We start from the raw sequence: 26783 nt of genomic DNA on the forward strand, positions 1-26783 counted from the left end.
TTGATTCCACCAACACACCCACTGACAAACACTTGATTTCATTTTGAGCTGGCTAGAGCACGACCGATCATGGCAAAAGAACACCAATCTCCATCCCCAAGACATAATGAATTTACAAGTGTATAAGAATTTGAACTTTCAACAACATACTCTGCTTTCCGAGATACCACCTATCAGCAATGGTTTGGCACAGCCACGGCAGCCAACTGTCTCCGATTGTGGCCAACTTATTGATGGAGCAATTGGGGAAAGAGGTTATAGCCACAGCCCTCGTAAATGGGAGCCTAGTCTGTAGAAGTGGTATGTTGATGACAAATTGGAAATAGTCAAGAAAGGGTCAAAGAGAAATTGGAATGTGCATATCGTTACCATAGATACTACCAACAGCATCAGATTCACATGTGATGAAGAAGTCAATGGTGCTATGCAATTTCTTGACACATCCTAGTAAAGAAAGATGATGGTACTTTCAAAGTATTGCTCAACAGGAAAATGAAGAACAAGTAACCTCAACTTTTTACCACACTTCTTCTACACCAGAAGTTGGGCATTTTTTTTTTCTAAAATCTCCTTACATCTCGTCCAAATATTTTAGACCTTAGTGTGCATAGAGCTATAGTATAGCCAAAAACGTTGGTAGATTCTTTTTCAATTTATACACTACATATGTACCAGGTAAGTGCTAGTATGATTCTTATTAGTAATTTGTCTGATGAAGGTGACTGTGTAAGTCATCAAAATGTCACACTCAGATCATCTGTTTGCCATTTGAAGTCAGTTCAATATTTTCTGAATACTGTTCATGTAACATGTGGTCATTTAATTGCTACACATTGGACAAAGGAAAATTGTTCCAAGACAGGTCTTAGATGGTGAACTTGTTAAATGTTCAAATCATGCAGATTTTTCACAGATTGTTGCAAGTGCATCGTGAATTGCCATGAAGCAAGCAGAACAAATTTTATTCACTGGCAAGTCAAATGTATGTATCCTTATATCATAAATATGGTCTTCACTACTGATTAAGACTTTAAAGCAAACACATGTTATCTCCATACAGATAACTATGGTTCTGTAAATGGGATGGACAATATAATGTTTGGCAATAAGGTAAGGAATTAATATCAATGAAATGAGAAGATGATTAATATGAATGCATGGTGTTTAAACAATTGAACATTACATTATGACTTCACAAGAAAATGAAAGTAATTTTTATGGATATGTTGTTTTAAATTTGCTTTAGATGACTCACAAAAGTCATCATCTGTTTTGATTACATGATTAAAGTGCAAATCATGAAGGTAGCAATGGATAAAAGCAATTTCCTGCTGTGTCTCAAAGCTATTAGATACTTTCAATTGAACAAGAAAATCCTAAAAATACAATATTGTGTTAAGAACTGGTGTAATTTATTAATTGGAAGATTTGCACTTGATCCCAATAATAGTGCAGTGAAACCCACTTTATATCATGTTCTATTTGTCAGGGGGAATTGTGATAATAAGTGGAACGTGATATTAACAGACATGACATTAAGTGGGTTCCATTTTATATCACATTTTAAACTTTTAAACACAGAGTATTTTTGAACTACTTCTTTCTACCTAATAGCTTTATAGTCTGGGGGTTTATGTCTGTAGAATTCTTCTGATGACGATCCCACCAAGAAGCCTTCTCTTCTGTCAAAATAAAACCTGAAAAGTAAGACCATATATTAAAATTAATATCAACTTTGTCATTTGTACTTACAGAAAGTTATTATGTATTTCCATTTATTATCTCTTACATATTTTTTATTGAATTCAAAATGAATAAATTTAATGTTTATATAGGCATATGTATCATATATACATTTTATTATTGAACAAAACTGTCAGTTTGAACAGAGGGTTACTGGCATTTAATGTTACTATTTTGACACTATGACAATGCTGATTTGAACAAATTTGTGGTGTACAAAGTCCATGAACAATAAATCCTCTTCGCTTTAAATTTTAGGCTGCAAAACTGTAAAAACTTGAAACATTAAAATGACTTGAGGTTTATAATTCTATAAATGAAGTAAAGGTACTTAATTATTTTTTGTTTTGATTTTAAAGATACACCCTTTTCAACACAGTCTTGCACACCATTGCTAATTTCCAAGTTTGTAACCAACAGATGTTAAGCAATATGCTTGTGTCGATCCTGTTAACAGAAGAGGCAATTTTTTTTGACATTAGGTTTCCTTTTATGGGCTACATATATTTGAGTGACAAGACATTAAGTACAACACACATTTTCACGACGTGACATTAAATGTGCACCCAAGTTTTAATGACAAGGCAGTTATTGCCATAAACAGTTTGAACACAGATAGAACTAATTCTGCTTGCCTTATTCATCTCCAAAGGAAGGATCATTGTACATTTCTGATCTGTCACGGGATATGTTTATTGATTTATACGGGAGGGAGAAAAGCTGGCGGTTCTCAAGGGATAAGCTTTACACTGAAAAGTGTCAGAAATTCAGTATCTTATATCTGCAGATGACAGAAAGAAGAAGTAATTTTAGTCAAACAATCTCCTGATCTTTACAAGTAATCTTCTCAATTGATCATTTCAGAAATCATTTCAAGAATCATACATGGAAAATAGATTTTTAGTAAATATGGAAGAATATGGAAGTTATCCACAGAGAAGAATATTTTCATGAACAGATTATCATCCGTTCATTTCTAACATCAATGCAGTAAAAATCTGCTTCTGCCTGTTGAGTCATAACATGCAGGAAGTACTCAAAGTAGTTATTATCTGTTTTAGCGATAATTCTGTAAGGAGATGTCGTATACATCCTAGATCACAATAAACCATGACATGAAAATGTGTGTACTATCAAACAGTTCATATAAACAGCTATATACAGGTACAGTTTTAAAAGATCATTAGGAATTCATATAAAGGCATTAAAGAAAAGAGGACTAATTTTCAAGAAAAGTATGAGAAGGACTTTGTTTCTCATTCTCAAGGTAAACATTTTTTTCTTTCTTTCTTTTTATTTAATTCTGCCCTCAGAAACAGTGAATGATATAGGACCTATCAAAATTAACTAAAATAATTTAAAAAGTAAAACAAAAATGATAATTTTTTTTTCTTCCAGAATTTCTCCAAAAGTCTGCCTTCATTCATACAACTTCTATTGAATATTATTCTTCACAAATATATCTTCTTCAAAAAATTATTCAATAAGAGACAATTAAGTATTAACAGAAATAATGTTAAATTTGAGGCAGACCTCAACACTGCTTTAAATCAAAAGCATTTCAGTTTTATTTACAATTTTCAAAATTAACTTAATTAGATAAGTTCAACAATGTTTAGTAAAAGAGTGTATTTTCATGTATAATTCTGTTCAATTTCAAAGACACTTAGGGTAAAAATGAAAATTTTGCTCTATAAAATTCTATTAAATCAATACAATATCATTACCATTTCATTATACTAGAATGGATTAATATAATATTGTGTTTATCCTTGTGGTTTTTCTGGGTAGAAAGGTAAAATGCTCTTTGAAATTGGCATGGAAGTGAAAACACTGACATACTTTTTAAGGTATATGGCAAATGAACTACACACGGCTGTTCCTGGAGGAATACTCTACCTCACATTAGATCATATTCAGTACACAATGAACCAAATTCAAGGATAGAATTCAGCACCATAGTGTTGTACAAACAGTAATGATTCCTAAGTGTTTACCACTGTATCTCTATTTCATAGCCACAAGCTGAAAGGTGTTCAGTTCTTGATAATTCCATAGACATGAAAAAACTGTTAAATCTATTTCAAGCTCACAAATGAAATACAAAGGATATTCATAGCACTGTTAATGAATCATGTCGCTTTTATGGGATTTTAATGGCCATATATTCTATTCCTCAGCTAAGAATTAAAATCCCTTAATTTCATGGAGAAAAATATTAAATTTTGATCAAGCACTTAAAATTCATGGACTTGAATATCATGTTAACTTGGGCTGCCTTCATTGCCATGAATCTTTATTAATTCTTGTTTTCTTTACTTAATTCAGTACGTCAGGGCTCTTCATAATGGGTATTCCATTGTCTATTTCATGGACAATTTCAATGGATAATGTTCAGGGAAATTTAAGATAGTGAGATCAATGCAGATTACAATATTTACAGTTCACTGATGACTTACATAAACACTGATATCCTTAAACTCCCTTCCTCTAAAGAAAAAAAAGGTGAAATAATTGAAGATAATATCTAAGTCTTTCGGACTGTCTTACGAATTGGGTACATATTTGTAATAGGTGTGCTGATCAACTGCTCTCATTGATGTATTCATAAATCGTAGAAGTGTAACAACTGTGTTGCATGTTGTCAGTATAATGTGACTTGAGATTCTTCTATGGACTTTCTGCAATTAAACTTTATTGTGGCAGCACCATCACCAAGGGGCACGCTCACACTAATACTGCATATTACAGCCTTCCAAAAACAAACACATTCACAAACATCTTTAACTTAACATAGATGTTAATAGGATGCCAAGCAATATAAAGCAAAGTAATTTAAACATAAATATTGATAGAAAACACACATGATACAGTAAATGTCCCAATACCATATCTAATATCCCACTTCTTGTCATTTTAGTATAAAATCAAATGTTAATAGAGCCAACTGTGAAAATTCTCATCTCACATTGTTTATCTCTAAACCTCAAACTAACATTAGGAGGTGGCTCCACTAACTATCTACATCCCACTATATTGATATTTGAACAGGAACTAATGTCTTTCAACATCAGCACCAAAAACTTCACATTAGCTTTGATTAAATTTGACATGAAATGTCCAAAGTCACAATGTTTGAAAAATAGTATCAGTAAAACATGAGTACTCTCAGAAAACAACATTATTGGACACACAATTTTAAAAAAGGGCAATAATTCTGTATTTCAAGAAGTTTCAGGAATAAGATTTGGTACGCTGTACATCCTCCTAGTATGACCAATGTATACATTAAGTTTTATTTCAATGGAAGCAAAGTTATGGTCCACAAAAATATTTAAACAAAGGGCAATAACTCTGTGATTAAGGTGTTATGGACCCAAACATTGGTGCACTGCACAATATCTTTGTATGACAAATGTATACACCAAGTTTCATTATCTAAGTTTAAATACAAGAAAAGTGATACTCTCATTCAACAATTGCATCAAAAACTTAACATTTAAAAACCAACGCTGATGGTAAGACCAATGCTGGAGTGACAAAATAACCTCCAGTTAGGTGAGCTTATGACAATGTTTATGGCCTAGTGAAAGAGATGGTATAAGACTGTTGAAAAACATCTCAATACCATATCTAAAATTCAAATTCTTGATAGTATGAAAACAAATATAAAAACTATAACATTTCTCTGAACTCTTAATTTGCTAACCTATTCATTTGATCTTTTTTGACACATATGTACAATTTATGAATAAATTACGCCGAGGCACATGGAGAGGAATCTTAACAGTTTATGACATTATAATAATATGGGTTAAGGGGCTATAACAGATGTAGTGCTTCAGTATTACCCGGCCAACAAGTAAATGCTTAAATAGACCTCAAGATATCGAAGCTGCTGGCCGAGCTATGTACCTGAAGAGAGGCAACAACTCTTTACTGCCAAATAGAAATCTTGGGGGACTTACAAATTACATAATGAAGTAAAATGCCCAAATTGAAGACATACCACAGCTGAAATACCCCCAAGAACTAAAACTACCGGTTTCTTAACATATAAGTGTACACAATTCACAGTTACTTGAAGTTCAAAGTTCAAATTATCTATACAGCCATTGAGCATTGTATAAATTAATTTTCAGCATGGTCATAAATCACAAACACATTTTCATGAATTTGAAACAAGAAGATAACTAAACCAGAAGATAGGTGATTTGTACATCAGTTGCTATCATAGACAAATGCACAAGTAATACAAGAGTTCAAAAACTTTATTCAAAGTGTACACATTTGATTTGCAACCTATGTAAAACAAAAATGTCAGTGAAACTGATGAATGCTCTCTGAAAACGACTTTGTTGGACACAAAATTTCATCAAAGAGCAATAATTCTGTAATTAAGAAGTTGCAGGCCCTGAATTTGGTATACAATATTACCTTAGTATGACAAATGTATACACCAAGTTTCAATAATTCCTAAATTAAGCAAAAGAGAGTTATGGTTCTTGTACACTTCACTTCTCCTGATCAAAATCTATCTACTATGAAGCTTCATGATATAGTTATATGCTCTGGACAATACCATAATGAATGAACAAACGGATGGACAAACAGACACCAGAACTAACATATGCATGAACAAAATGGCAACGCTATGCTTCCCTTTAGGAAGCATAACTGAAAACAAAAAAGAATATGACAAGCCATGCCACTTTAAGTTCTCAAGGCCATGCACATTGAGTGGACAGGTATGTCAAACAAGTAATATTTGTAACTCTGTAGACAAAACACTTACCTAATGATGCCTTTATGGAGGTTCTTAGGCCTCTGCTCTTTGACAGAATATAAACCAAAACAACGACATAACTCGTTTGAAATGGTGAAGTTTTGAGGACTTGACTGCTCAAAGTAAACAGCAAAATCTGACCTGGAAATAGAGAGACATTAACATACAATCAAAATATCATTCTAAAACATTCAGAAATAATATGAAAGGAACTCAAATATCATGAAAGTCTTGAATACATACACAATGTCTTTTAAATGAAAATGATACGTATCTTCAACTTTATAGTCATTAAACCTTACATCAAAAGTAAAATCTTTCACTTTAAAGAATTATTCCACCTTGATAGCAAAAGTACTATAATTCAATTTGAAGAAGCAGTAAGTTAATCTTAGATTTTTTACATGTAAGTGAATTTGACCCATTTTGGCCCCACTCATCAACCACTGGGGGTCAGTCAGGATCAAAATGAGCATACCATTAAACGATTCATCTTTCACTCATAATTCTAACCAAGTTTGTAATATTTCCAATGGAAACTAAACAAATTATGCTCAAAAATCTAGTTTTCCTATTAATACTATAGTAAACTTTACCCTCTCCCCACAGGGAAATGTGAGACCCTGGGGCCATGAAATGAACATTTTGGTAAAGCACCTTAAGATGCTTCCATTCATGAGGAGTATTTGATTCTACAATATCTGGATGTTGAGAAGAAGATTTTTTTTAAATAGAGTCAATTAAACCACTTTTGGCCCTGCCCTTCAGTCCCTTTGGGGATGAGGACTGTATAATTCACAATTGTGGTTCTTAGGCCAAGGAAAGTTTCAGCAAAATTCATTGAAATCAGAAGTTAAAAATGATCAAATGTTTATGGACGCATGATGCACAGTGCTGGATAAAGGTGATAGCAATAGGTCACCATGAGACTTTGTCTCAGATAACTTAACAATTATTTAACATAGCCGATGGCGGTACAGGTATGTATATTGTTCCACCATTAATCAGGTTACTATCTACTGTCCTGACAGACCCCTTGTATAAACTCACAAGAGCGATCTGAACGATTAATTATAAATTTTAGCAAGCATGACGCCTGTTCGACAAATCGAGGGAGAAAGGATACTGTGAACATGAAGCGACAAAGAAAAAAGCTAGTTCTAGGAATGTCGGGTATTCATGGAATAAAAGTTTGAGGAATCTGAGGTTAAATAGCAGGAAATACATAAGGAAATGATGGGGACCAGCGACCAACTCTACAAATGGGGTATTTGATGAATACATGTTTGAGTAAGTTTCTACTTTAACTTAACCAAAATAATTAGACGCTTTATATATGTTTGAAGTTTGAATAGAAACCCTTGAGGAACAAAGGCATGAGAGCAATGACAACGATTTTCTAAAAGTAGTAATAGTGGCCACATTGACCTTGGCCCAAAAACCTGAAACTCAAATTTCACAAAATATTTTGATGCATAAAAAGTGTTTAAATGTGTGATGTGAATCCCTTAAGAATATAAGCTGCTAGAGCACTGACAATCTTCACAGACACAAGGATGGACAGATAGAGAAAAAAATTATAGTCCCTCGCCGCCACGCCCCCTTAAATCTAAAAGAAATTGAAAACTTACTTTTTCTCAATTGGCACGTAAAGAATCTGCTGCTTCTTGCCTGTCATACAGTTCTTCAGCATGTCAGCAGTGAAAACATCTGCTGAAGCTAGTTTTTTATGAAGTAAGGCATCATAGCTGCTCTCCATTAAGTGAGACAAGCCCTTCAGGTTCATCCCAGCCTCTCTGTAATATACATTTACAGATAGAGGTTATAAGCTTTCGCAACAGCTGGTCAAATGAAGAAAAGATTCACAAACACTGATAGTAGTCAAGAGGCTCAATAAGCAACACCATGACCAAAATCTGATAGTTTTGTAACAGTAGCAATATAACCCTATATCTGATGTTGTCCTGACCTAGCCACCACCAAGTGTAAAGATTGAACAGGAAACAAATAGAGATTTGTCTAATCTTCATCATGTTTAAGATTGAAAATTTTGAAGGCAAAAAAAAATGATAATATATCACACATTTATATGTATAAAGTTTTTGAACAGATAAATCTATATGATTTAACAGCACACAGTATAACATCTTTTTTCACCAACAACAATTTTCACCCTTCAAGATCACATGACAAATACAGAATACAGAATAGGAAATAGTAAAAGTATATGACAAGACTAATACAGATATAGATATCTGGATTTGATATGTTTTGGAATATCTTTTTAAGTTGGTAATGTCAATAGAACAGAAGTTCTTATAACACAACCAGTAGACGATTAGAGAGTGACATTTCTATGACTACAAGGTCACCTTTATCTTATAACACAACCAGTAGACGATTAGAGAGTGACATTTCAATGACTACAAGGTCACCTTTATCTTATAACACAACCAGTAGACGATTAGAGAGTGACATTTCTTTGACTACAAGGTCACCTTTATCTTATAACACAACCAGTAGACGATTAGAGAGTGACATTTCTATGACTATACCGTCACCTTTATCTTATAACACAACCAGTAGACGATTAGAGAGTGACATTTCAATGACTACAAGGTCACCTTTATCTTATAACACAACCAGTAGAGGATTAGAGAGTGACATTTCTATGACTACAAGGTCACCTTTATCTTATAACACAACCAGTAGACGATTAGAGAGTGACATTTCCATGACTATACCGTCACCTTTATCTTATAACACAACCAGTAGACGATTAGAGAGTGACATTTCTATGACTATACCGTCACCTTTATCTTATAACACAACCAGTAGACGATTAGAGAGTGACATTTCTATGACTATACCGTCACCTTTATCTTATAACACAACCAGTAGACGATTAGAGAGTGACATTTCAATGACTACAAGGTCACCTTTATCTTATAACACAACCAGTAGAGGATTAGAGAGTGACATTTCAATGACTACAAGGTCACCTTTATCTTATAACACAACCAGTAGACGATTAGAGAGTGACATTTCTATGACTATACCGCCACCTTTATCTTATAACACAACCAGTAAACAATTAGAGAGTGACATTTCGATAACTACACGGTCACCTTCATCACACAAAAGACCAGTGTGGAGCATACTAGCACTGCATACATAATAGTGTATGAGATGGTACCGAATCTACCAACTTTTTCAGCTACACTATAATCCTATGTACATTAAGATGTATGACTAAATGTTAAACAAATCATAGCCAAATTGACTTTGTACATTGTTACCATCTGGTATGTTTTTTTGGTTTACAATCTGTTTACCATCTCATCACACTATTTTGACCTTAGTGTACATACAATTGCAGTGCATCTGAACTGAACCATCTCATACATTATGTACATCAGTGCTAGAACGCTCCACACAGGTGTTTTGTCTGATGAAGGTGACCATGTTGTCATCGAAACATCAGGCTTCAATCTTCCACCGGTTGTGCAATGGTTTTGATAAGGAATTGGGAAATTTGCACACCTGTTGCATGTGTATACAGTACATAAACATAACTCAAAATAGTGTAACATACAAATTGGTGAGTCTTGGCTTGTTGAAAAGCTCCGTTAGGTAATCTTCATTGGTGTTCCAGGTCTGATATGGTTGACGGTAAATGCGTGAGACATCAGGTATCAAGATTTCACCAACAACTTCTTCTCCTGCTAATGCCCAATTATTCCAAACTCTGAGGTAGAAGACAGAAGTATATTTATGTCTCTGATTAAACACCAGATGCAAAATACCGCTCAACTACAGAGAGCTTCTATCTAGCTCTATTGCAATTGGTTGAGCGTTAGACTAGTAAGCCAGAGGTTCCTGGTTCAAATCCTAGAAAAAGACATTCAAATTAGTTATGAACACTGTTACATTGGCATCCATGTAGGCACTTGAAAATAATACAGAGCAATACTTTCACAAGCATTGCTGTGACCCCTGAAAACCCAATGATAAGTTATTTCCTGGAGGGGCAGTGTGTAACCCTGGTAAATACAAGCTGCAATATACCATTCAGCTAGAGAGAACTTCTCTCGGAACACCTATTAAACTTTCAACAAACACACAACACCAGATGGTAAGGAGACATCCAAAAAAAGTATTTCACTCCCTTACCATATGGTAGTTATCTATGATTCTTCAACCGTTAACATGTCTACTGTACATATTTGGGCTTATTACAACACATTGATATAATGTAAGTCTATGTTCACTGTACATTTTTATCCTGCACTAAGACCCACTGACAGACATACTGCCTCTGACTCAACGCTATAGGATGGACTTATTACAGCACATTGATATAATGTAAGTCTTTGTTTACTGTACATTTCTATCCTGCACTAAGACCCACAGACAGACATACTGCCTCTGACTCAAAGCTATAGGTTTACAGCACATTGATTTAATGTAAGTTTGTCACTCCTTAATAACAACTGGTAATGATTGGCCTATTAACACACATTGACATATTGTGGCATGAATATGGTAATGAGAAGTAAGTTCCATGCAAATAGACGAAGTTTTGAATTCATATAAAAATCTAATTTAATAACAATAAATTATCCAAATTATCATTTCAATTTAAGGATTTTGTTTAACTGTATTTGTCGTATTTCATTATTTCTGTACCTTTTTGAGCAACAGACAGACATGCGGTTCTTCATATAAGTGTCGAACACGCTTCGTTTCAGGAGGAATCCAAGTCCTGGAAACTCTTCAACTCGATATGCTAATGTTCTGTCTCCAGAAGTAGTGTCGTAACCTACAGAAAGTAAAACTCATCATCAGATAGCAATCTGTTACAATTTTCTCATGTGTGATCATGTTTCCAGGGTACATTCATCTTGTAATACCAAAATCTCTGTGTCAACTGACACCTGATTTGTACATTAATATCTATAATGATACTGACTTATATTGAAGTAATCTATTTCAATCTGATTCTTGAACATAATTTGAATCACAATGAATTACTGACCATTGTAGTTCCAGGCGGACACTCCCAGCAGAGAAGCATCAGAATCCACTACTACCAAACTCTGACCAAGGAAGGACAGAAAGTCTGGAGCTAAGACAATTTCCTCCTCTAAAACTATCAGGTATTTCTGAATGATCAAAATAAGAAATACAGTGCATTTACACAGATGTCAATGATAAAATTGTCAAGAAATCAAAATTTAAAATTCTTAAATATAGCTGTCGAAAAAATGACAAAATTTCAGTCATATATTTCGTTCCATAAAAATCTGCAAAAATGGAATTAAAATGTATCCTCACAGGTGAGAATCACACCTAACAATTCATTCCTAATCTAATCACATATACCACTATAGTACAACAAAGATTTGAATTACAGTTGCTCAATATCAGGAAGCATACTCACAGCTTCAGTATGGAGCTCCCATCCAGTTGTCAACGCTTTCTGCATTTGGTCTAGAACAAAAATTCTTCATGAGAAAAATAGAATTTATTTATAAATTGATAAATTATTTATAAAGAAAGGCGTAAACCTGATAAATAAATGTTGAAGATTCATGATTTCAGGTTTGTTCTATAGAATCAGGTGTTGGAACTATCCTTGTTAAGGTATGATATCTGACAAGCATAGAAAATGTTATTGCAAATGTTTCATTTATTAGTCAAGTATCCTCCAAGTATATATTCCTCATACCATCTACTGTCCTGTCCAAAAATATACCAAGTGTGATCCAAGGATGCTTCAATTATGCTTCTTGAATACTTCAAGTGTATTTGTCATTAGTTTTTATGCTAAGAGGAGTATAAGTATCATTAAGGGCCAGCACCGAGTTAAGCAATACCCTGAATTTATAGTCAGCAACACATCAAAAATACTGGTCAGTAACACGTCAAAAATACAGGTAACACATCAAAAATACTGGTCAGTAACACATCAAAAATACAGGTAACACATCAAAAATACTGGTCAGCAACATGTCAAAAATACAGGTAACACATCAAAAATACTGGTCAGTTATACACATAAAGTACTGGTCAGTTATACACATAAAATACTGGTCAGTAGTACACATAAAATACTGGTCAGTAATACACATCAAATACTGGTCAGTTATACACATAAAATACTGGTCAGTAATACACATCAAATACTGGTCAGTAATACACCTAAAATACTGGTCAGTAATACACATCAAATACTGGTCAGTAGTACACATAAAATACTGGTCAGTTATACACCTAAAAGTAAAGGTCAACAAAACACCTAAAGTAGAGGTCAGTTGTATATGTACACTCAAAGTAAAGGTCATCAAACACCTAAAGTAGAGGTCAGTTGTGTATGTACACTCAAAGTAAAGGTCAACAAAACACCTAAAGTAGAGGTCAGTTGTATATGTACACTCAAAGTAAAGGTCATCAAACACCTAAAGTAGAGGTCAGTTGTATATGTACACTCAAAGTAAAGGTCAACAAACACCTAAAGTAGAGGTCAGTTTGTATATGTACACTCAAAGTAAAGGTCAACAAAACACCTAAAGTAGAGGTCAGTTGTGTATGTACACTGAATGTAAAGGTCAACAAACACCTAAAGTAGAGGTCAGTTGTATATGTACACTGAATGTAAAGGTCAACAAACACCTAAAGTAGAGGTCAGTTTGTATATGTACACTGAATGTAAAGGTCAACAAACACCTAAAGTAGAGGTCAGTTGTATATGTACACTGAATGTAAAGGTCAACAAACACCTAAAGTAGAGGTCAGTTTGTATATGTACACTGAATGTAAAGGTCAACAAACACCTAAAGTAGAGGTCAGTTGTATATGTACATTCAAAGTAAAGGTCATAAAACACCTAAAGTAGAGGTCAGTTGTATATGTACACTGAATGTAAAGGTCACCAAACACCTAAAGTAGAGGTCACTTGTATATGTACACTGAATGCAAAGGTCAACAAATACTTTTTTAAGAAAGCTTAAGGATAAATGATTTACTGAAATAAAAAATAATTGAAATGCTTTATTTGAGGGAAATGGTAAACTTACAGAGATGGTTATGCTCACCTATATAGTTAAGACTACCAGACAAGCTGTGATTGTTGTATTTAAAAAGATCGGCCAGTTCTGCATGTTCCACTGTTTTTTCATCCCACATTACCTAAAACATTGACCATTGAATTAAGAAATTAAGATATCACTCTATAAATATAATATACAAACAAAAACAAAAAAAACAGAGAAAAACACATAGACTCTATCAGACTGAAAACTCAGTCTTTAAAACATTCTTTTATTTTCTTGTCTCATTTTCGTTAATTTATATCAAATCAAATCTGTTCCTTCTATATTTTTCAAATGCATTTTCATTATTTGCCATAACATAACGAAGTAAAATAATGATAATTGAAGAATTCAGTCAAAAAATGTACAAGCTAAATCCACAATAAATATAAGATTCAAAATTCAAGATTAATAGTAGTTTTATTCTTAACAAGGGTTTTGAACTATATATAAATCCTCTCCTAAGATGAATAGTAATGCCAGCCATTTAACACACTCTCTCTGAAAACTGATACGTAAATATCGCAGTCAACAGCTTTATCAAAATCATCTCTTATCTCATCACGCCTACATTGTCAGAAATGAAATATGAGAAAAATTGGTTGCATCAATATGACATCTGGAAAAACTGCATTAAGTGTGACACAACAAGACATTACTTTACATGTGTACTAATATATAATACGGCTATCAAAAATTGACGGCAATTTGTACTCCAAAAGTGCAAGAAACTAGGGTTTTAAATTTGATTTATGGCACCATAAATCTCATTCTGAAATCATATTTTGAATCTAGATTAATGTATAATTCTTATCAAGAACTATAAAATGTTCCTTCAAATTTTTCCAGCAGGAAATATATTCAAGATGAGAGAAAGGTATCAGTTTCACTAAATTTCCCTCAAGACTTTTGATAAAGAAATGCTTTCATCGGATGACCAAATGTCAAGTTACTAAAGAATCACACAAAACTAGGGTACAGGATAAACCTGAAAGGATTATATTACTACACTCTGCTTTGTACTTTTCATGCAGTTCCTTAAAAGCAAATGCAAAAAGCCTATCATCAATAAGGTCTAAAATCTCTTGTCTTAGTTGTTGTTTTCATACGATTTTACAATGAAATAATCATTACATAAGTTAGATATAAATATATTTATCTGTCCAAACTGAATACTTGTGTATAATCATGCAATCAGACTGATTGTTCTAAATGAAGATTTGCTTACACAGAAATGAAATATGTCCTTGATTTGTATACATATATATGAAAGTGATGACATGTATATTCTGATATGCCCTTAAACTAAATACTTATAGATTAGTAACTAACAGTACAGTGAATTCCCAAACCAAGGTTGTTCCAAACCAAATTTGGTTAAACCTTCATAGGAGAAGAAGGAATTTAATGAGTAGGATTTATATATGTCCCTGTGCCCATGCAGATGTGGCCATCTTACTCAAGTAAACCTGATCAACAGATTCATAAAGAGACGGCATCATTTACAATTTTTTTAAATGTCTAAAACATTTAAAAAAAAAACTATAACATTGTACATGCCTGCTGATCCATCTTAAGACAGCAACAGTTCAGACATGGTACATACAGGTAATATACAGTATAGTTGTGGTGATTTGGCTCTAAAACCCTGCAGGAGCGACAGATTTGCTGACCTGTGATGCTGGGAGATCACAACATGTTTACGTGATAAATTGGTAGATTCAGCCGCCGCAACATCGCAGGGTTGTGATATACATATATAGGTAGGAGAGAATAATTTTCTACCAAGTTGTGATATCCACATTCAACAGCTGCCTTAAGCTTCATAGAATGTACATTACAAAAGTCCTGGTCATCTCCTAACGCCCACCCCCTAACCCCTGGGAAGAGGTCAACAATACACCTAAAATGGATGGAAAAATTGTCTGGACAGTATTTTGTTTAGTCAAACTTTTTTCAATATTTCAACAATATGAACTGCATCAGGAAACAGCATATATAGTAAGACCATATATTTAAAGCAGGTAAGTCATTATCATATGACTGTAAAATGAACAGTGAACAAGTGTTTGACCTATGAAGATTTTTGTAAAGTACGTTCAATATCAAGAATGTTAAACTTGTGGAGAGAATAATAACAAAGAAAAAGGAGCCATCTTCCCTAATCCTCATTACTTGTCAATGCTGCGGTAGCCATTTTCTCACGACTTTGCCCAGGTAAAACGAAGACTGTCTATAATTCCCATCACTTGCCATAATTGTGAGAGCAATGTTCCCGACTGTTTGCTGTGGTGGGATCGCGGGGTGATTCTAATCTCTCCCGCTCACCTGTCGCTTGTTACTCTCACACAAAGTTTGAGAACCAAATCACCTCAACTGTACTGTAGGTACAGTAACACAACAGATCCAAAGAGTACTACTGAAATGTTATGATAGTACATCACAAACAGTATGGTAGGATGACAGAAATGCTATGAATGATGCTTTCATTGTAGAATGTGTTTGGATTTTGTAGAAAATGATAAAAATTTACTAAAACATTATAACTAAAATACATTCTCATAAATAATATATATAGAACAAGTAATTTGTAAAAATGTTCAAATATTCATTTATACATAATATACACGTTGGTAGTGTGACGGTTTTAACCATTACCGCTAATTAGATGTAAGTCTGTATCGATTGTTTGGTCACTTTTACTGTTGTGGGATCGCACAATTTTACACAATGTACAATATGTGCATGATAGGAAAACTGGATGAGAAAAGACGTTTATAACCACCGATCAGTTTTAATATTCTTGTGATCACAAATTTTCAGTTTAATTTTCAATTTGTAATATTAGCCAACAATATTTTACCAAATGTACAAAATGTGTGATACTATCAGAGTTGTATCCACAATGTATGCATGACTTGAGCAGGGAAACTTTGGTGCGTTGTGCATTACCACAACTATACTGCAACAATTTTAGCTTATGTATAGATTGTTCCATTCATATCATACAAATTTAATTTAAAGCTGAGTGGTTTTTACCTGTAATAGGTGCTTTGGGGCATGTATGACATTGCACAGGTACCTGACTAACCTGGATACTGATTGTATCTGATAACTGCATTGAAATAATAAACATGTTCGTTTCTGAATAATAATTATATAAACATAACAGCTGTTCTTACCACAGACCATGTTACACCATAAACAAGTCTTAACCAATGTGAAGCACAACTGATAAAATAATGATACTGATATTATGTAATACCTAATTTGACATATAAATTCAGACTTCAAAATAAAGAATATTTTAGAGAACTTATATAAGATACAATTAAATCATTATTTGAAATACATCTTGTGTGTAGAAGGATTCTAATGATTTTTTGCCTTTCTTTTACATATTAAAATAAGTTCTGATTGGGAAGGCAAGCTGAAAATGCAAATGCTATGATAGTACTACAGAAATGGTAGTGTGTAGGAAATGCTATGGTTGTAATACAAAAATGGCTGAAACATTATTGATAAGAAAAAGGAACAGAAAATATGCATAGGTCTGTATCAGGTCAGTTCATAAATGTAAGTGGTCTTCAGCTGTTTCTTTCACCTACAGCTCCTTCATTTACAACTAGTCTTTAAAGACAGACGGTCTTGAAAAACAACAGACAGTCTTGATAAAGAGTTTTTTTACATAGTAGTGTTCTTTAGGGAAAATTCGTCTTTCCCCTAAGGAAGTCATTTGACCCTTGTTGTCACTCAAAATCCTTAGAAGTTTGCATGGTTACATTGAGAGTTATGTAGGGTGTATTTTTGCACACTATCAAGCACATATACCTGTTTTCCTACTTTGCTGTACTAAACATATTTGGGAATGCTTCATCTTGCCATGAAGATTCTTTTATTACATGACAAGTCAGATCTTCAGAGATCTTGACATCAACCATTTTTTATCTTTATTTGTTCTTAAAAAGTAGGATCTTTTCATCTTCTTTTATCTTCTTTACTCTGTTTTAGTTCTTAAATATATAAAATTTTAAATTTTTTTTTAAGAAATAGCCATAATAATTCAAAGACTTTAACTGCCAAATCCAAGGTAGTCACCTGTCAGTTATCTTTGCTTTTCTAATCAGTCACCTGTCAGTAAGCTTTGCTTTTCTAATCAGTCGCAAAATCAACAGGGGACCAAGAAGAATCTCCATGCAAAAGTTAGGAGATCCATCCAAAATCAGGAATGGCTGCCTGTCAGCAGTTTTGTTTTTGGGATTAGTACCAAAATCAAACATGCACAACTATTGACCAAGTGGAACCTACCAGTACATATGAAATTTGAGAGGGATCCATCTAGTTCTTCTCAAGAAATAGCAATAACAAAATTTGTTTTAAGATGAACGAACGGATGGACGGACTAACCGCAGATGCAGGGCTATTTGAATGGTCAACCATCTGATAATGGTTGGCTAAAAATGGACTGTTTGCTTGTGCTTTTATATTACAATAGCTCTGCAGTACATGTCTACGGTACACATTCTTTTTTAAAACTTATTTGAGATGCAATATTTAGCATTTAGCCTTACCGTGACAAGGGATGGGCGCACTCCTGGTTGCATGATGGTGGTCTCTAAAGTACGAACAAGGGCGTTATGGTCCATTCCTGTTCAAATTAAAACAGAACTGTTATCAAAAACATGACACTACAGACAGCATTCCCTTTTAACTCAACAAATATCATTTGTCACATTTCTTAAGCAAAGTGCAAATATCTAGAGCGGCCAATTTATTAGATCAATATCACGAGCCATTATCGCCTTAAACTGACCAAATTTAGAAAATTTGTCAAATTAAAAGTGTGGCACTGTTACCATATCTGACATATTTTATTACATCGTTGATGGTTAATGGTCTAATGAGCTCTGGCTGGTTTGAAATCAATTGCTAAGACATATAAAAATTTGCTGTTTGTTAACCATTGAAAACCTGATGAGATATAAAACAGCAGATTAAGATACCGGCACTATAACCAAACAGAAAACCTTAAAGTCACACCATTTTTGTTATACCTAAATTTGAGATGTTTTCTGTATATGATATCATTACCCAACAATGTCAGTACGCACATATACACTAACTTATGCATCAAGATGCTATAACCACCACACTTTAATCTTAAGATATGTCCAAACAGCCTTATATTACATCCTGCAAAAAAATCTTGGGTGGGCTTATTACAGAACAAGAAAACAGTATTGGTTTGTGAGTTATATGTATGTAAGAAAACATAGGTAAGCATTTGAAAATCTAATGAAGAAAAAGATATTGAAACAACTTTTAATATTTCAAACATGTAAATTATTTACAGAAGTTAAATCTTTAAGAATGGAAATTTCGGTTTATTTTTATATTTTTTAACGTCTTCATAAACAACAATTAGTTTTATAAAGATACAGGAATTTTATTGTCTGACTTGACTTAAAAACTTCGACTGTTAATTTTATACCTATTGTTTTCTAAAACGATATAAGCCGACGGGAGGCAAAAAATACAAAATCTCATCAGGAGTCATTGGAGTGAGTTATTGCTGGGCAAAAAAATAGCATTTACTGAACAGCAATATAGATATTAACCTAGAGTGCTGACACATCAGAAAGGTCACATAATATGTCTGACTTTAAACTTGAGCTTAACAGGAAAAAGAATGACTATTCATATGTTCTGAATACAAAAAAAAATATCATAAATACTATAGACCTCTGAAGGAAACTTGGATGTATGTATGTTTAATGGCACTAAAACTGTGTGAACCAAGCAGTAATTAATTGTGTGTTGTGTGATTGGATGGTCTCTATACTTTGTGTTTTTTATCATCTTTTATATCCTGCTGCTGTATAGCGGCTCTCCATTGCATTTTAATCATCTTTAGAATGTCAACATTGACATTTGAGTAATCATACACATATACCATTTTGATCAATATGGTTCATGATGTCATATCATATTTTCCAGTAAAAGTAATAAATATTTCACCTTGACTACTAACTCTATGACCTTGACTTTTTCAAATAACTTCTAAATGATCAATTTAGCTTCAGAATGTTGTAAGAAAATATTTGCCAGTGAAAGAAATATTGAGAAAATGTGACCTTAACTTTGAATTAATATTAACCTTGAGCTTTGATCTGGTAAAATCTTCATTTGATTCTGATAAACTTTATTCCGTAATTTTACAAAAAAAAAGAAATATCTATAAGAAAAATGTTCGAAATTTGACCTTGTGACCTTAACCTGTAGTTAGGAATCTTATTTGATCCTTGTCAATTTTGCTTCGAAACATTGTCATGAAATATTTATAAGTAAAACATTCAAAATTTTACCTTGACCTTAAACTTTGCAACCTTGACTTCTTTCAGACTGGTGACCTTTCATTTGACCATGAATATTTTTGCTTCATTATGTCATAACATGCCAGTAACATTTTTCAAAGTTGACCTTCACCTTTCACCTGATTACCTTGATTTTGTTTCAATATTTTATTGAAAAATCTTCATCAGTAAATTATGTAATACTCATATCTATAAATAAGATTTTTTCACATCATCTTTCTAGTTGTATTTATAGAAATAGTGACCTTAACCTACGGCAGTATGTTCTACGAAAATATTACAGATAATGTCTGGATTTATAATATAATCAGTAAAACAGAACTAGAGATATTGTGTTTATAGTAACACTGACCTTGATATTTGACCTATGAACCTGAAATGGAATCCCAATCATACATTTTCTGTACTGAACTGAGTGTAATGGGCCTCTCAAACTTGAGATATGATGCAGAAACAAATAAACAGAAACTGCCCGACAAATGACCTGACTACTTTAGGCTACCAATCTTGATTTAGTTTAATTTATTGTTTATGTCTTGTTGATTTAAGGATGTGCCAGGTTTGGATGGTCGAGGACAGAATTCCCAGAGAAAAATCACTGACCTGTAACCACTACCTGGCCACTGCCCTATGTTAACATCGAACCCACAACCTGGAGCAGTGCTAGGGCCCAATACGTAATTCAGTAATCAAAGTGCCATCAAGATCAACTGACAAACATGCAAAAGAGACACTTATTTTAATTACTTCCCCTGTTTCATCTGCCCAGCCCTATGAACTATATAACCATATGGGAAAATGAAAGTGCCAAGTGATATGGACTGGAATATATCATATAGTTAAGAAATCAATTAATCCAATTTATTAACAATAATTATTATCAATGAATATCCAATTTGAAATCACCTTCGGGTTAAATAAGAATGGATCAGGATGATATTAGAAATTAATCATTTAATATAGATGTATATGATAATATCTTAGCTCGCAAACCCACTACATGTCAATACGACGATTCATTGATCTTATTTAGGACTGACCTGAGTTATATTTATCTTACATGTCCTCTGACATGAAGGTGACACACCCCCTAATGAAGAAAAATCAATCTGTGATTTAGGAAGCAGTACAGTTTGGTGCTATGGCTGAAGTGTTCTCAGCTTTAACACAGTAAACAATCAAAGTATGTGGTCTAAGCGTAGCCAACCTCATGTAATGTATCCAGCCCCATCCCTTCAAAATCAAGAGTGACAGGGTGTTTGATTTAAAGGGCTGCCAATACTTTAGTACAAATCATTATCAAATTTGTATGTGTTTAGATGTTCTATTACCAATATCATGGCCTTGATTTCTTCTTGTTGCCAAGATACTCCTCAGAATATATGTCAAATATTTTTATGACCTAGGATTGAGGATTTATATTAACCATATATATATTATTTTTCTTGGGTCAATTTATTAGTTTTTTAATTTCCAGTATTTGCATCAAAATGTATTTACACTGCACCAAGTAAAATGTATAAAAATAAACAGTAATTCTTACTAATTGACTTTTACATTTGATAACCACAGAATTTCATTAAACATTTAAAAAACAAATTAACTTAAAACACATTTTAGAACAATTTGGGTTCAATTGTACAACCATGCTATAACGGCAGCAGTAAGTTCATAGTGCCACTTGAGCATCAACAGCCAAGAGCAAAATCAATGATCAAATTGATGTTTTTATTTACTATTTTGTTCTTCTTTTATATCATAACTATTATGTAGCTGACTAATTAGCATATGTTTTCATGTAATTTCAAATAAAATGGTATTCAATGAGAATCTTAAAAAATAGTTGTTTTTCTAATGAATGGGTTTATATTTCAGGTTAAGTTAACCTTGTTTATCAAAGTATCTTTTTTTCATGTGTAGTTTGACCATCAATGACTTGTTGACAGCAGTATATAAATGTCATAACTGACTAAAGCTAGCAACTAACTAGTACAAATATTATTTTTTTGTAAGTGATTAGCTATACCCAGGTTTTATCTTTTTAACTATGACTGATAACTAAAATCCTACCAGAGGTTAACAGATTTGATGATACAAGGACATCTAAGCTAACTCAATCTGGTAGTGACTTCCCAAGTCATTTAATTTACAATGTGCATGCTTCTTAAAAGGTTTGTTAATGATGATCAAGCGTGACCTTTGACCCTTTAAACTTGACAGATGACCACCAAATTACCATAGAGTGTATATAGAAATTGTTATAAAACTATGGTGTAAAAATTGATACTCTAGATCTATTATAGTGATAATACAAGTATCAATTAAATCCGTTGATATATTCATATATTGTGACCTTTGACCTTTTAAGCTATAATCAATAGACTTCAACAGGTGCAAAGCTTTGTTGTTGTTATAAAAAACACATTCTGCTACAAAAAGGATTACAAGGTATCTTGCACAAGTTTTACAGGTTTTTAGCAACAGAATGACTTTTGCAATGGCCCACTGAAATCCTATAACTGCTCCTCATTTCTAAATCTAGGTAAATAAGGTTGGGACAAGTATTAGTAAAACATCAGAGGTCTAGGGGGAGTAACTCTCCTAAAATTTATGACAGATGCAAATATTTTCAGCATTTCAATGTTCATTTTGTTTTAATTTCAATTTTAGTTAATATTTTTTTAGGTTTCGTGTTTCATTATTTATTAAACTTATTTTTTATTCCAGAAGATATTTACATGAATGCAAATTTATTTCTTGTGTTGCTAATATTTTACAGTGTGAAGGACATAAATAATGAGAAACCAATCAACAATTTGAAACCAATCCATAATTTATTGCTAAAAGTAACATAAAAGGATATCATGTAACCAACATAACAAAATGTCATATTGAAATATTGATTGCAGACAACAAAGTCATCAACAAATCAAATATCAAAAATCATCAATAAGATGTGTTCAAATAACAATATATACATCAAATTATTGTGTCTAAGTCACATTGTAAACATAAACTGGTGTTTATGTCACAACAGAAGCCCTTAATTTGTGACCTGGTCACAGTATAAGCCATTAATAGGAGTCGGTGTTATGACACTGGAGATGTTAAATCATCATTCACTTGTGTGCCAAGGCCACAGTATAAACCATTAATTAGATTCCATGTTATAACACTGGAGATGTTTATTTGTGTTACTTACCTGGGATTATGATGATGGGAACATCAAATACTGGATTATTTACAAGATTTTTGTCCACAAGTCCAACAGGAGAGATCATCTTATCGATCTTTGATCCTGTAACAACGAGGAAAAAAATACAGATATGGAATTTTTGAGATTGAGTCACTGTAAATGATACAGATTAAATATCAAACCTGAAAAATATTAATGAAATTTATACCAATTGAAACAAATAAATCAGTTGTGTAATGGCCATAACTAATATTACGAAAATATTGTGATAAATATTCAGTACAGTTGTTCATAAAGATGACTGAGATGACATTCACGTCCCCTGCTCAGAAAGTGTTGATGTTCTGTTGGTCCACATTACAATGAGGCATACTTTGTTGATTTACAACTACACGAAGAAATGACTCACTAGATATGGCTGTCTAATCCTCCTCAAAAAGACCAACAAACTAAGTCTATTGCAATATGTATTGTCTGCCACCCTGTTGGGGATAAACATGTAAAATAACAGCAACTTACCCTCACAGAAGTCTGCATAACCATCATATTTCTTACAAAACGCCCTTCTGCCTTCATTACGGTAGCCACCTGGATCTGGGGCCACCTTTAAGCCTTCCACTAAAACACAAAAGATAAAACCAGAGTTTAAAGTTGCTTATTAAAACTAAAAGATTAAGAAATGAAACTGCTTTCAAAGCAATCAGGGATCCCAAATAAGATCCCTCCCAAGGTTCTATCCAGGTAAACAAATATGATAAGTGGTAGTCAGGTGGTACAGTGGTAAAGCACTTTCCTTCCACCTTGATATCCTACGATCACCTGCCCGACATTTTCTCCCTGGGTACTCCAGGTTTCTCCCACAGTAAGCCCATTTGTGTGCTTCAATCCGGGCAAAGATGAGCGATTTATATCAGGTTGAAAATTTTGTTTTGCAATCGTTGTAAAATAAATTAATTTTATTTATTCATAAATATAAGTTCATTTCCAATCAAATGAGAAATTATATGCCAAGAATGCAAAGATGATCAATTAGTGTAGGAACAAATTCTAGACACTAAATGTTTGACAGACCCCATCATATTTGATAAGTATCAATGGTACTAATTCAAACTCCAGAATAAATCTCAATATGTCAGGTAAGATAAAAGTTGTCCTATTTTACCATTAAACCTAGGCCTTAAGTATGAAGTTCCAGTGACAGTGATAGTTTAGGTGATTGAGCCTAGGAAATTAGTCCTGTTCTCGACTAATAACTCATAACAATATTTTTGTATTACAAGGTAGTTTAAAAACATTTACAAAAAAAGGTATCATGTTTATAATTTGATAATATCACAGGCCTGTTAATTGTTAATATCATAATATCATAGATCTGTTAATTGTTAATATCATAATATCACAGATCTGTTAATTGTTGATCTGATAATATCACAGATCTGTTAATTGTTGATTTGATAATATCACAGATCTGTTAATTGTTAATATCATAATATCACAGATCTGTTAATTGTTGATCTGATAATATCCTAGATCTGTTAATTGTTGATTTGATAATATCACAGATCTGTTAATTGTTGATTTGATAATATCACAGATCTGTTAATTGTTGATCTGATAATATCACAGATCTGTTAATTGTTGATCTGATAATATCACAGATCTGTTAATTGTTGATTTGATAATATCCTAGATCTGTTAATTGTTGATCTGATAATATCACAACCCTGTTAATTGTTGGTTTGATAATATCACAGATCTGTTAATTGTTGATTTGATAATATCACAGATCTGTTAATTGTTGATTTGATAATATCACAGATCTGTTAATTGTTGATTTGATAATATCACAGATCTGTTAATTGTTGATCTGATAATATCACAGATCTGTTAATTGTTGATTTGATAATATCACAGATCTGTTAATTGTTGATTTGATAATATCACAGATCTGTTAATTGTTGATCTGATAATATCACAGATCTGTTAATTGTTGATCTGATAATATCACAGATCTGTTAATTGTTGATTTGATAATATCCTAGATCTGTTAATTGTTGATCTGATAATATCACAACCCTGTTAATTGTTGGTTTGATAATATCACAGATCTGTTAATTGTTGATCTGATAATATCACAGATCTGTTAATTGTTGATCTGATAATATCACAGATCTGTTAATTGTTGGTTTGATAATATCACAGATCTGTTAATTGTTGGTTTGATAATATCACAGATCTGTTAATTGTTGATTTGATAATATCACAGATCTGTTAATTGTTGATTTGATAATATCACAGATCTGTTAATTGTTGATCTGATAATATCACAGATCTGTTAATTGTTGGTTTGATAATATCACAGATCTGTTAATTGTTGATCTGATAATATCACAGATCTGTTAATTGTTGATCTGATAATATCACAGATCTGTTAATTGTTGGTTTGATAATATCACAGATCTGTTAATTGTTGGTTTGATAATATCACAGATCTGTTAATTGTTGGTCTGATAATATCACAGATCTGTTAATTGTTGATCTGATAATATCACAGATCTGTTAATTGTTGATTTGATAATATCACAGATCTGTTAATTGTTGATTTGATAATATCACAGATCTGTTAATTGTTGATCTGATAATATCACAGATCTGTTAATTGTTGATCAGATAATATCACAGATCTGTTAATTGTTGATTTGATAATATCCTAGATCTGTTAATTGTTGATTTGATAATATCCTAGATCTGTTAATTGTTGGTTTGATAATATCACAGATCTGTTAATTGTTGATTTGATAATATCCTAGATCTGTTAATTGTTGATCTGATAATATCACAACCCTGTTAATTGTTGATTTGATAATATCACAGATCTGTTAATTGTTGATCTGATAATATCACAGATCTGTTAATTGTTGATCTGATAATATCACAGATCTGTTAATTGTTGATTTGATAATATCACAGATCTGTTAATTGTTGATCTGATAATATCACAACCCTGTTAATTGTTGATTTGATAATATCCTAGATCTGTTAATTGTTAATATGATAATATCACAACCCTGTTAATTGTTGATTTGATAATATCACAGATCTGTTAATTGTTGATCTGATAATATCACAGATCTGTTAATTGTTGATCTGATAATATCACAGATCTGTTAATTGTTGGTTTGATAATATCACAGATCTGTTAATTGTTGATCTGATAATATCACAACCCTGTTAATTGTTGATTTGATAATATCCTAGATCTGTTAATTGTTAATATGATAATATCATAAGCCTGTTTGTTGTTAATTTTACTTATGCCATGTTAAATGCATATTTCCTTCTTGTACTTACATTTTTTATTGACACAGAATGAGTTGTGCAAAATTTTTGGCCATGCCCCATCATAACCTGCATAACTGATCTGTAAAAGAAGAAATGAAGTAACTAAACAACGTTTTAAACTGAACTTTAACAATGTGGACATCTATCACTTATTTTTAAAAACAGAAGAAGCTACAGGCCAAGCATAAAAACAGTGAAACTTATTGAATACAAATCATAAAGTACATGTGAACTTGATCTTAAAACAA

At 32.6% G+C, this 26783-nt stretch overlaps 1 protein-coding gene across 1 annotated transcript in view; it reads right to left on the reverse strand.

The window, feature by feature from the left end:
• Positions 1-1563: 1563 nt before the first annotated feature.
• The window catches only part of LOC132557989 (protein O-linked-mannose beta-1,2-N-acetylglucosaminyltransferase 1-like), a 41637-nt gene continuing 16417 nt past the window's right edge, over positions 1564-26783 (reverse strand). The window contains exons 14-25 of the mRNA XM_060222519.1: positions 26545-26614; positions 23713-23811; positions 23200-23295; positions 18195-18271; positions 13627-13720; positions 11973-12022; positions 11568-11694; positions 11219-11351; positions 10125-10277; positions 8161-8325; positions 6539-6670; positions 1564-1697 (exon numbers count right to left, since the gene is read on the reverse strand). Coding sequence (XP_060078502.1) covers positions 1604-1697; positions 6539-6670; positions 8161-8325; positions 10125-10277; positions 11219-11351; positions 11568-11694; positions 11973-12022; positions 13627-13720; positions 18195-18271; positions 23200-23295; positions 23713-23811; positions 26545-26614 — 1290 coding nt within the window. The 3' untranslated portion in view covers positions 1564-1603. The remainder of the gene's footprint in view (positions 1698-6538; positions 6671-8160; positions 8326-10124; positions 10278-11218; positions 11352-11567; positions 11695-11972; positions 12023-13626; positions 13721-18194; positions 18272-23199; positions 23296-23712; positions 23812-26544; positions 26615-26783) is intronic.

This window comes from Ylistrum balloti, unplaced genomic scaffold (assembly GCF_031769215.1).
Source record: "Ylistrum balloti isolate Yb309-2 unplaced genomic scaffold, AGI_CSIRO_Ybal_v1 Utg370742, whole genome shotgun sequence".
In the NCBI taxonomy this organism is placed as follows: Eukaryota; Metazoa; Mollusca; class Bivalvia; order Pectinida; family Pectinidae; genus Ylistrum; species Ylistrum balloti.